The 12975-nt window shown below is 39.7% G+C and overlaps 1 protein-coding gene across 1 annotated transcript in view; it reads right to left on the bottom strand.

The window, feature by feature from the left end:
• Positions 1 to 12975, bottom strand: part of LOC6557948 (protein naked cuticle) — a 44186-nt gene that overhangs the window by 2236 nt on the left and 28975 nt on the right. The window contains exons 2-6 of the mRNA XM_043215556.1: positions 4678 to 4847; positions 4300 to 4614; positions 1567 to 2199; positions 1298 to 1531; positions 271 to 614 (exon numbers count right to left, since the gene is read on the bottom strand). Coding sequence (XP_043071491.1) covers positions 271 to 614; positions 1298 to 1531; positions 1567 to 2199; positions 4300 to 4614; positions 4678 to 4847 — 1696 coding nt within the window. The remainder of the gene's footprint in view (positions 1 to 270; positions 615 to 1297; positions 1532 to 1566; positions 2200 to 4299; positions 4615 to 4677; positions 4848 to 12975) is intronic.

Genomic DNA, 12975 nt, shown 5'->3' on the forward strand with positions numbered 1-12975 from the left:
TTCTTTTATTAGTTATTTTGTCACCTTTTCAGCTTTGAAATAATTAATTTTTTTTATTTTTGTGTAAAAACTCTACATTTATTTCCACATATCCAGTTGAATTCCTGTTTTTTATTAGGATTTATGTTAAATCTATCAATATTTTTAAAATGCACATTGTCATGCGTTAACTTCACTATCGATTCTCTGCCTAATAACATACAATCCGAACTATTGCCACTGTCGATTCTCTATGTAATATTCGCCTTCAGTTCAATTCTTTTGTCTTACCCATTTAGCTGAAAACACAAGCGATTTTTTTCCATGCTCTCCCTGATGATGCTAATTAAATCGTTGCGATTCAGCGCCGATTTCCAGCACTCGGCAGACTTTCGCTGCTGTTGCCCCAGCAACGATTGTGGGCGTGGTTGACGCAACTGAACACCATCGAGCATCACATCGCCCAACGGTGGCGAGGATGAGACGCTCTTCTGAGCCAGCTGCTGCTGCTGCGGCTGTTGCACCTGTTGCGGCTGCTGCTGCTGCTGTTGCTGTTGCAAGTGGCGATTCTGCCAGGTGGAATCGTTGCCCACAGATAGGCTGCGTTGACGCGTTTCGAGGCAGTGATCCTGATACTGTGATGTGAGGCAATCAATCGTAATGCGTAATGAGCGAGTCAACCAAAAACGAAAAGAACAATACAAACAAATTATAATCTGGCAAAAATGAAGAAAATCTAACAAAAATGCATGCCGAATAATTAAATGAAATATGATAAAGTAAAAGAGCGACGTTTTATGGGTAGCTAAACTGTCTACTTGAATTTATTTCGAATATTTACGTCGATCAATTTTTATGAGCAATTCAGTTCTTTGCTATCAATTCGATTCGGTTTATTAATTTTCTGACCAATTTTCAATCATATTTCAGACTTAAACAATCAATCAGCATAATCTAATTTTTTCTGCAATTTTTTGTAACTATTTTTTATATTTTGTTAAATAATCTTTCAATATATTAATATCGAATATCAATTAATTCTCAAGCAACTTTTAAGTCGTCTATCAATCCAGTAAGCCATTTCTAATTTTTCTAAATTGTTTATGATTTAATAAGCTTCCACATTTAATTTTTAATAATTCTGGCAAAATTACAAAATGTGTTTTGTATAAATATAATGTTTGAGGACTATTTTAATAAGCCGCTAATCATTTTTCAAATAGAATATTTGTGATTTTCCCTTCAAATTTCTTTCTAAATGATTGTTGAAGTTGTATTTTTTTCTAGAAGGGTTTTTTGTGTATAGATTGTGGCCTACCTTTTGTTTGCGTGCCTTCCGCAGCAGCTTGACGCGTTGTGTTGCCTGCTTCATGTAGACATCCTGGCTGTGGTGCTGCTGCTGGTGGTGGTTGTTGTGGTGGTGGTGTCGCGTGCGCTGTGGACAGTCGACCACATCGACGGGGGCATCCTTGTTGGCTGCGCCGCTGCAGCATTTGAGATTCAGCATATTCTCGCAGGTATTGTTATGGCCATTGTCCGGCGTATGTTGCGTTTGTTCCGGCTGCTGTGCTGCTGCTGTTGCTGTGCGTTGCAGCACTGCTCCAATTTAGTATTGTTCTTGTGGTGATATCTAGACTTTGGCTGCTTGCCACTGTTGCCACTGCCACTGGGCTGCTGTTCAACGGCGGCAACTGTTGTCAGCTCCTTCTCCTTGTCACTGTTGCTGTCATCGTCCTCGTCATCGGATTTAATCAGTTTGCGTGGTCGATGCCGATGCTGGCGGCGTGCACCGCCGGATGTCGTTAGCGCCATGCCATTCACTGTTTTTGACATGGCCGCCAAACCCGTGGGCAGCTTCTTCAATTTGCTGCTATTGTAGTTGTTGCTGTTGCTGTTGTTATTGTTGTTGCATGTGGCAGCTGCCGTCGCTGCTGTTGCTGTTGCTGTTGCCGCCGCCGCTGCTGCTGCTGCTGCTGCGGCAGCTGCCTGTGATTTCGATTTGCCCTCGGGACTGACGGTGAGTCGCACGTTAATTGTCTTGCTGCCACAGTGTGGCACTACCACAGACTTGCCAATGGACTCGTATATGGTATAAACAATGCCCACAATATCATCCTTGGTTATCTTGCCATGATGCCCATCCAGATCATAGAATGTGAATGAAAATTGCAGCGGCTGCGACGATTTGCCACCCTCAACGGATACATCGCAGGTAAATTCCTAGAAAAATCAAAATGATATTAGAACGGGCACAGAAAGAACGGAAAGCTTCAACTTTAGTTTCTATATTCGCAGTGTCAAATTACCTAAAAGACAATTTGAAAGTCTTTTTCCTTTATTCTCACTTTGTTTTGATAACAGTCAAACAATTTAACACGACTCTGAAATACGCCTTAAGCTACTAAAAGCAACTTTTTCTATTTCTCTTAAAAGTTTTCATTTGCCGCTTAAGCTGCTCACAAATATTGCCAGCTGTGCAGAGTGCTAAAAATGCGAATAAAGTGCAACACTTAACTTTGATTTGAAGCTCATAAAAATGCATGCAACAAATCTGCTGTAGCTATTTTCCACTTCCAACCAACATAACGGAGAATTTAAGGTGCCAGCCAAAAAGTATGCAACACTTTTTCTAGCCACAATGTCAAATTCTCTCTGTGTGTGTGTGTGCGCGTTTGTGTGAAGCAAAACCACAAAAACAAGCACAGCAATTACAAGGAACACTGGCATCAGCAACAGCATTATTTGGGCTAGGAGTAGATTCGAAAATTGTGGCCATAATTTGACTAAATATTTAATTTCTCGCACGCTGCGCCGGCAACTGCAAAGGCAACCGAAACCCAACCAAAAAATTGAAACAAACAGCAGCAGCAGCAGCAGCAGCAGCAGTTGAAACAGCAGTGGCGCTCCATTTTGCCATTGATAAAGTGCTGGTAGAAGACACAACTACCAAAGCAACCTCAACTCCAAAGCAACCCACACACCCTCCTCGCAAACAGACCACCCCTCGGTGCTGTGCAAAAGAAATAAATATAATTTCTTGCTACTCCGCTTGAAGATTTCTAATTGCCTTTAAGTGCTTTCTACGCTGCGAGTTTTCTTTTGCCAGTGTGTTTTTTGTTAGCAGCACTTTTAATGGGTTTTATTGAATTTTAATGTTTTGATATTTTTTGCGGGGTGTGGGTGGTAAGGGCAAAGCGGTGTTTGTTGCACTGGGCGGTAATTGCTGCGCCACTCAAAATAAAACAACCAAAAAAACAAATATTTAACTTTGTTCGGTGTGGTTTTTATTGTTGTTCTTGTTGATGTTTTGTATTGCGAAGAATAAGAAATTTTAATTAAAAGCATATTTAAATGTTGAGTTTATGTGAGGTTGCTGCCCGGTGGGTCATGAAATATGGCAATGGTGGTGCAGCAACAACAGCGCCATTAACAACACTCAGTTGATTAAACTTGACCAGCAACAACACGATTAACGAGCAATTTCACCTGGTTGGGGGTCAATTGAGAATTGGAAAACTAAACATAATTTAATTTATTTGCGTACTTAATAGTCTCCAAAAACAACAAACAATGCATAAGCAATTTGTTCAACAAATCACAATTTCTATGGGCCACAGAGGGCAAATGTTGCAAGATGAAGATGCTTATACATAGATTATGAGCACATAAACTACATATTTAATATTAAGTGTTGTTTGCATTCAATTTATTAGATGACTCTGCAAAATCTTGCGATGTAAGTTGCGTAATTATATTGATTTTATGCATATTCTTGCAGAGCAACACGCATAAACAAAGTAATGCAAATACGGTAATTAATTAACTGATTACAAAACGACAAGTTGAATTAGCAATTTTAGCATGTTGTCAAACTTCATTGTTAACGACTTTAACATGATGTTAAACTTCTATTTATTGCCCATAAAATTCAACTATTTTTGATATTTACTGATTTGGAAATATTACATTGCTGCATTTCCACTTTATAATGCAGTAAATCTTTTTATACATATGAGCATATTAACATTGGGTAAAAAGGGGGATATTGTTTTTCTGCAAAAGCATGTAACAGGCAGAAGAAAGCATCTCTGACCTCATAAAGTATATATATTATTGATAAAGATAAAAAGCCAAGTCGAAGTCCTTACAAATCGATTTCCACTAGCAATAAAACTACACTTTTAAAGCATATCCTTCCAAATGACAAATTCTAATCCCAAATACAGCTTTAAATTTGTCATGTTTAAACCAGTTCAAAAGCCCCACAAAATTTCAAATTCTCAATGAAGTCAGTTGACTTTTTTTTTTTGGTCCACTCACCTCCAGACGTATGCGCTCCTCCTTGCTGTGATGATGTAAATGCCGCGAGAATTGCGGATGTGTTGCATGCGGCAACGTTGGCATTGCCGCTGCCGCATCCACCACATCTGCCTCATCCGGCTGCTGCTGCTGCTGCTGTTGTTGCTGATGCGACGACTGTGGCATATTTACATATTTGCCATGTTTGCTATTGGAGCTGCTGATACGCAAGTGTTTGCTGTGGCTGCCACTGCTGCTCATGTCCTGCTGCAATTGCTGCTGTTGCCTGGTTGCATGATGATGATAATTATGCTGCTGCTGCTGCTGCAGTTGATGCTGCTGCTGCTGCTGCTGATGAAGTGGCAACGTCTGTTGTTGCTGTTGTTTGGTTGCTGCAACGCCAGTTGCATTGCCCGGAGGCGTGGTGATTATATTAACCACCGGTGATCTGAGTTGTATATTATTGTCACGTTCGCTGACCAGCAGCAAATCTGGCGGCGCACTGCATGAGGATGAGGCGCGCACCTGATGATACATCAGCTCCTCCGAGTCTGTGGTGCATTCCTGAACTGCAAAACGAGAGAGAGAGAGCGAAGTGTGAGTGTGAGATATAGATACTTTTTAATTAAAATGCAAAGTGGCATGAAATTGAGTGGGGCATTCACATTGTTGTTGTTGTTGTTGTGTATCTATGCCGCAGCCCCCTAGTTGACTACTGTATACATCTAATCCTGCCCCGTGCTGCTTGCCGCTTTTGCCTTTGGCGGCATATTTTGCCTTTGACTTTGTCTGTGGTGGCGGCGGCGGCTGCTTGCAATTTATTTGCAATTTGCACCAAAACAACAACAACAACAAAAAACTAAAAGAAAACAAGCAGTAAAAGAAGAAGAAGTAAAGTTTTATGCCTCAACGCCAACACAGACCACAGACACTTGAAAGGCGACTGCGCCGAGAGCATTCCTAATTAATGACGTCGTCCGACAAGTTGTCTTTTCGTTCACTACTTTAATTGAAAATTCTACAGCATTTGGCTTTCTTGATTATATTATTATTACTATTATCCAAGTAGTCGTCGCGGCAACATAACGAGCGAGCCGTCAAAAGTGTTGGCCATTTCATTACTCATACGCCGCATAAATCCAAGTCCTGCTGCATCGCAGCACTTCTCTCGAATTCATTCAACTCTTTTTGTTTTTTACTCTGCTGCTTTTAGTTAATTAAGCAGCACACACACATAAATATATATTCCAGTGCTCGCCCTTGTTGGCAATGCTGACCCAATTTCTCGTTTCGCTTTACACTTTGCAGAGCCATCCTTCAGGACACGACTTTTAATTGCATAAGCATTATTATTATGATTATGCAAGTGAGTTCCCCGAGATGTTTTGTTATTTTTCCCAGCAAAGCGGCGTCACCATTGCTTGAAGACAATTAGCAAAAGTGCCCGGGTAAGATGAGCGAGTGGTTGCCCAACTGCCTGCCTGCCTGCCTGGCTGCCTGTCTGCCTGGTGGTTTAAGTGAATTGTTGTTGGTGGTGGTGGTGCAGGGAGCGCGACTTTCGAGAGTAGATTTCATTGTTTGTCGGATCACTGTTGACCTGGTTTTCATTGCTATCTAAAATTGTGTGCGGCAAATGTGGAATTCTGGGTTATCATCTGCCTGCCATTGTGAAATTATGCTTTGTTATTTATATCTGCTAGACTAAATAGATCACTTATATTTAAGTGGTCTGTGTATGCTGGCATTCCCATATCTTTAATCCTGAGCATATATGTACATCAAATAAACTATTCAAGAGTTTACAAGTCGACTGATCAGCTTTATTAACAGTTAACCTAAGTATTAAAACAAATACAGACCAAAAGTGTATTAGGTTGAATTCATAATTAGTAGCTAGCATAACCATATCTTTAATCTTGAGCATCTATAATGCTGATGACTAATCTGCTTTGCTTAAAGTGAATCTCAGTAGTTCAAAATAATTGAAACAGTATCTGTAAGATACTTTGCTTGAGTTTGGCATTCATGTCAACTGCTAGTAGTAGTTTTGCTAACTTTATTTTATTTGCTTAATTTAGTCGTCTTGTCGTTTTTCCAGCTAAACTGTCAGCTACTCTAATCTGGTTATGTTGTCAAAGCTCTTGGGATGGATCTTTCAATTAACTTGGCCCGAAGTTTCACTTGGCAACTTGTAGTTAGTTTGCCTTGAGCTATCCGCAAGATACGCTTGTCGTTGGCCTATGTCGGTTTTCACATATACATATAGATATATATATATATATATACATATTTTTTTTGCTATGTGTTGATCTTTATCATGTGGCCTGAACATTTTTGTGCGTTTCGCCCTCGTCGCTTTTGTTGTTGTTGTTGTTGTTGTCTGGTATGCGACTTCTCATTAATTGTTGTTGTTGTTGTTGGTTTTGTTGTTGGACGTTCGCGTCAAAAACACTTAACTTCATTAACACTTACATGCGAGATATGGCTACAGCTACATCTACAGCAACTGCAGCAACAACTTTTGTTTTTCTTGGCCACACAGACACAATTATGAAGTTTATCTTTAGTTTATATATTTTTCTTTTCGGTTTTTATTATTGCTATGTATTTTTTTTTTCTCTTCTTTTTGTTTTTCCAGTTGGCTGAAAAACTTTGCCTTGCTGGCTGGCACACATCATCTGTCTAATAAATTGTTGGCAAGCAGCTGGCACAGAGTCACGGCAGTTGCCAAGCTGTTGCTGAGGTCGGAGTTGGAGTTGGAGTTGGAGTCGGATTCGGATTCAGATTCCGTCCGACATTCATTAGCTGTCGTAATTTTTTATGCACTTTGCGCGCGCCCAAAAAAAGGCAACTTTTGACTCGGAGGTTTGTGTGTGTTTGTGTGCTTTTTGTTGGGCTCTACACCTTTTCTAATTAAAGGCCGACCACTTGATGTTGCTTGCCGCAGAGTATTCGTTCAGTCTCTGCGTCTGGTCTCCGTCTCCGTCTCTGGCTCTGCCTCTGCCTCTGGCTCTGGCTATGGCTATGGCTATGGCTCTGGGTCTGAGTCTCGCGATTGTCTGTTCTCGGTCGCTTTGTTTTGCGTTTAATTATCGCCTTTGTGTTTTTGAGCAAATACCGCGCCCGGTGCCGAACGATCGTGGCGCCAAGATAAACCAAAAGAACATGTTTTTCTCTCAAGTGTTTCGACCACGACACCAACAACAACAACAATTCGAATCATGTTGCTGTTGTTGTTGAGTCATCTTGAAAGCATTTCGGCCTCTGATATGAAACATGCCGCCTTGCAAATTAACTTTGGCCTAAGCCACTCTGAAAGATACATATCGTATATGTACTTGTACATATGGGCGGATAATGAAATCAACCGCAAACTGGAATGAGAATTCAAAAATACTCTAAAAAGTTTCTTAAAACTGTTGCCAATTGAAAAGTGAAGGCATTTTCAGCACGTTAAATACTACATAAGAGTCAGTCATATTTTCTGTTTATTATTAATCGTAAGTTTCTTCTGCTAATAAATGCTTGAGTAGACATGGAAAGTAAAGTATTTTTGATCACATTTTGGTGTTTAATTGAATTCCGCTTCGGCTTTGCTTAAAGTTTCTGTTTATTATTATTCTTGAGTTCCTTCTGCTACTCTAACCATATTCTATAAAGACAAGTCTCGCAAAACTAACCACAAGCACGCCTAAATACATTTAAGTCAAATGTGCTTGTGTTGTATTCACATTGAATTGAATTTTTGCATTACGCAAATGCTGACAAGAAGAAGAGAAGCTGAAGAGCTCAAATGGACCGATGCCACTAGTCAGTGGCGACTTCCGTCTGCAGTCTCCATTAGATGACCACAACACGCACATTGCCTAATAGCCGTAGAGTGGGGATGGAAGTATTTGGTCGATGGACCCGCAAAGGTCACCGCATTGGCCTATGTTGAGATGCGGCGCAGCAGCCACATGAATTTTGTATGATAAATGAACGTCACGGCTCGAAGCTTATCTATCAAAAACAGAAAAACCTTGTTTAGTGTCGTACGTGGCGTATGAGTAATGCAGCAAAGCTCTCGATTCAATTAAAGTCAAACATTTCACTCTGAAGTGAAACTGTGTAGCATTTTTAGTCGAAACGTTTAGGCGCCGTTCACAAGACTCATTAGCATATGCACAAATCTATATGTATTTTCTTATCAAGAGTGAAAAGCATCATCCAGATGCTGTAGATTAGTTTTCAATGTGGCCAAGTGGATTTGCATAATTAATTGGCCAACTTCTGTGGTGGGTTTGATTTGGGCGTTTACCTTTGGTTTTTATAGTGCACATCAAAAATGCGCATAATTTGCTGAATGCTCCGATGTTAAATATTATAAATCGTTGTAATAAAACACAGAATTAACATGATATCCAATATATATATTTGTATATATATATATGTATATATATATATATATATGCTATAGATAGCAAAACAGGTGGCATTTTGCTGCGTGTACAATTTACAAGCGTTTTATAAATATTTAAGACCTATTTATTCGCCCATAAAACCTAGTTGATTTTCGAAATAAATTTTGAAACTGTTGTCGCTGGCTTAATGACTCTGAGAAATTGGGTTGATTTATGGGAAAGAGATTTACATAGCTGTGTTACTTAAGTAATTAATGCATTTGATGATTCAATTTAAATAACAACAACTCTTTTTAAGTGTGTCAAAGCGGAAACGGAAATTGAAAATTCGGCAGCTGAAAATGAGCAAAAGTTTAAGTTTATTGCAAGAAGCAGCTGCTGTAACTGATACTATTGCGATAAGTGAATCGATTACAGAAAGAAATGTGGAGCCAATACGTAATCTCGTCCAGAACCGGAACCGAAACGTAATTCGATATGAGACCCTGGCTTAAATAGTAAAAAAAGTACGTTTTCTTTTTATTACCCAGCACAACGACTGACAAACAATTCTAGTTGCTAAAGCTTTAAGTTAACAATATTAATTAAGTTAACATCACTTAATAGTTAAAGCTCACCGCAGAAACAGTTATAAATAGTATTCAGTTAACATTCTGACATGAGTAATGTTCCGCTTAAGTGGCACTAGCTATAGCTATAGCTATAGCTATAGTTTATAATGTTCGTTGATCACCGGACCGATGATCATTGTCCGGTCACTTGAAAGCTATCAAGCCATAGACTTTGATAGCCAGCTTTCCAGCACAACTGTTGTTGGTGCAGCCGGCACACAATAAACTGGATTCAAGTGTTGCCATTATTATATATATATATATATATTTTGTGTTGTGTTTGTTTGACGATGTTTTGTTTTTGTTTCGGTTTTCGTATTTCTGTGGGGCACTTGATAATTTACAACCACAATTTGGCAAGGCACTTATCGGCGTTGCTGGTGACTTCACAAACACCGGCAAAAATCAAACGGCGCACAAAAAATACTTCACTATCAGCCAAAGAAATCTGCCACAATTTTTGTACGCATATTTTGTATTATTTTTTTTTTACTTTTTTGGTTTTTTTCTTTTTTTTTCAAGTGTGTTATCAGCAATGCTTGCTAAATACCAGTAGCAATTATCGGGGGCTTGGTGGAGCCGGTGTGCGTGTGGGGGGGCAGGTTTAATTAAACGCCGATAATCGATGAGAAAACAGTTACACGATGAAGTCGACGTCTCAGTCGACGTCTCAGTCGTAGTCGCCGTCGCTGTCGCCTGGCGTCTGCGTTCTTATCAGCGCCTGAAGTTCACGGCGACGTCACGCGTCATCGATGCGGCTTGGGACGTTGGCGTTCCCCCAAGGGTACTATTAAATATACCAGTGATTTGCTGCTGCTGCTGTTGCTGCTGCTGCAGCTGTTGTTGTTGTTTGGGGTCGATTGCATTTTAGCCAAGATTGAAACCGACGCCGCTTCGTCGTCGTCGTCGCCGTCGTCGTCGTCTGTCGGCATTTTGAAAAGTTTTCTTTAATGTTAATGTTACAAATCAAGTGAAACAAATGCCGACATCGACGACGACGACGACGACGACCAACAACAACCAACGATGACGACGACTTCGTCGGCTGCCAGATCGAGCGTGCCTCTTATATGATATATAGTATATATACACAATCCCTAACCTGCGCTCTTCACATCTCTCTCTCTGTCTCTCTGTCTGTCTGTCTCTCTTCAATGCACTGCCCCTCCCTCGCCACATCTCGTCCACCAACGTTGAGCTGAGCTGGGCTCAGCGCGTGTCGGTTATGGAGACCTTCATCTTGCCGCACAACGTGTTCCGAAACGAGTTTACTGGCCATATTAATGTACATACTATACTACCTATGTATCAGTTATTGTTTCAGTAACGCCGCAAACTTACAATGGGTCGATGAGTTTCACGATTTTGTTCGCAAAGCAACAAAAAAAATGCTTTGAGTTGGTTGTGAATTATGACTGAAGTGAAATATTTGTTATAGATTTTTGTTTGCAAAAATGTGAACATTTGTTTTAATGGTAAAAAAATAAGCTGTTGAATATATTTCTCTGTTTTTTTTTTTTAATTATGAAAAGGTTAGCAATAAACGAATTCTCTGTTTTCAGTAGACTAACAAAATCTTCCTAATTATTTTTATCTGTGCTCTTCTCTTATCGTACACAAAAAATATATGAATATATTCATAAGACTGCCAAAAAATCACGTTGAAAATCATACCTTAGCTTTCAATTATCTTATAATATTTGCAATTATTTATGCAGGACTTTGCTGGAATATTTTTTAGTTGATGACTTTCTTCTTTTTAACTATGTTTCGAAGCGTGTCCAAGTTTCGATAAATCGATAACAGATTTTATACCATTATTGCTGTATCATTGCATTCAACGCCGTGAATGTATCTGTATCTGTATCTGTATCTGTTTGTGTAGCTGAGTATTGGAGTGTTGGGGTTGAGCTGCTTGGTCTGTGGCTTTTGGGGCCTCTCCTGCTGCGGTTTATTTAAGTTTTGCGCCAAAGTTTGTTGCGGCTACACACAAACGGAAATTAATTACAAACAGCGCGCTTAAGCTTGCCGCAACAAAAACAACAACAACAACAATAAAAAAAATGTATGAGCGGCATAATGAGTGAAGGTTGTTGTTATGTCCGTTGCTGTTGCTGTTGCCGTTGTTGTGGCCGTTGTTGTTGCTGTTGCTGTTGCCTTTTTGGCGCACCAACGGACAGTTGTTTGGGAGGCAGTTGAACAACCACTGTTAGTCATTAACTGAAAGGCTTTAATATGCTAGCTGGTAAGTTAATTTTTGCATTGGGGGGTTTTTTTTTGTTTTGTTTTTTTGTCGTGTTTTTTTGTTTAGCTTGGCGCCAGTTGTGCTTGGCATTTTATCAGCTCTTCGCGCATTTTGTCAATCAAATGTCAATCAAACAATGTTCCAGTTTTCACGCTGTTGTTGCTGGTTGTTGGTTTTGTAATTTGATTGCTAAAGCGTAGAAGCTGCGACGAATTGTGTAAATATGCATGTACTTTATATCAGTGACAACAGCAGCTGCCAACAACAACAAAAACAACTTAGACAGGAGACAAATGATAAGATATGTAGAATTGTATGTATATTGCTCTTTAAAAGAGATGATGCGAGGGTGGTTTCTAGTGTCCAGTAATATTTACTCAACTATTTTCAAATCAGTATTAAAATTGTTTTTGATTTTATTCTCTGATATCTAATTTGAAGTTCTTCAAAAGCTGAACCAGTTTATAATCGACATATAGACATGTTTCCACAATGACAACTTTTCAAGCAACACTCGCAATAAGTTCGCATACGAGTAAATATCATATACATACATACATATATATATATATATATGTATTTATTCATTCATATACTTTAACTTATGTGTGCGCCTAGGCATTTACGTAAATTATTGTGCTGTTTTTATTGTTGTGGCCCTTTTATGGCCATGTACAAATTGAACCCTCAGCCTGGCAAGGGGTAGGGAGGCAAAAAAGGGGAACTGGGCCAGAGAGAGAGAGAGAGACAGAGAGCGGGAGAGAAAGGGGAACTGAGGTAAGATAAAGCCAAAACGGAAACTCAAAGCAGCGCGACAAAAACATCTCAAGTTTTATTCGCTGGCATTTATTACAAATGCTCGCATCGCAACTCTCTCGACAGCAGCCAGCTCTTTTATGACCACCTGCAATGGCAAAGCGGCCAACATACAAATTTGTATAAATAATTCAGTAAGCAAAGAAAAGTGTACAAATTGTACGCACGGCCAAGAGAAGGTGGCTGAGTTAGTGACAATATCTGGCCCGGTCTGGCCATAAAATTCAACAAATTATGAGCTTGAAGCGTGTCGTTGTCGTTGTTGCATTCCGAAAGTGTCTGTGGCATATGCACTCCCAAATTGTTTTTCTTTACGTTTTTGCGATCCATATACATATACTTAATGTGTAACCTCCTCACCCTCACCTACTCTCCTCCCGAGCTGACTGTGTGTATGTGTGTGTGTGTGTGTGTAGGCGCCCAACCTACGCATTCTTGCCGACACTTCAAAAGCATTCGGGGCGCTATAATAAAATATACGAGTATCTACAACACAAAACAGAATTATATGCTGCTTTCAACTTTTGCGTCTAATTCACACATTGCTGTTGTTGTGTGGCTGTGTGTGAAAATTTTATGGATTGCCTTTAGCAGCATCATCAAAAAAGCAAAAGAAAAAAAA

Source organism: Drosophila grimshawi, unplaced genomic scaffold (assembly GCF_018153295.1).
Source record: "Drosophila grimshawi isolate 15287-2541.00 unplaced genomic scaffold, ASM1815329v1 contig_44, whole genome shotgun sequence".
Lineage (NCBI taxonomy): Eukaryota > Metazoa > Arthropoda > Insecta > Diptera > Drosophilidae > Drosophila > Drosophila grimshawi.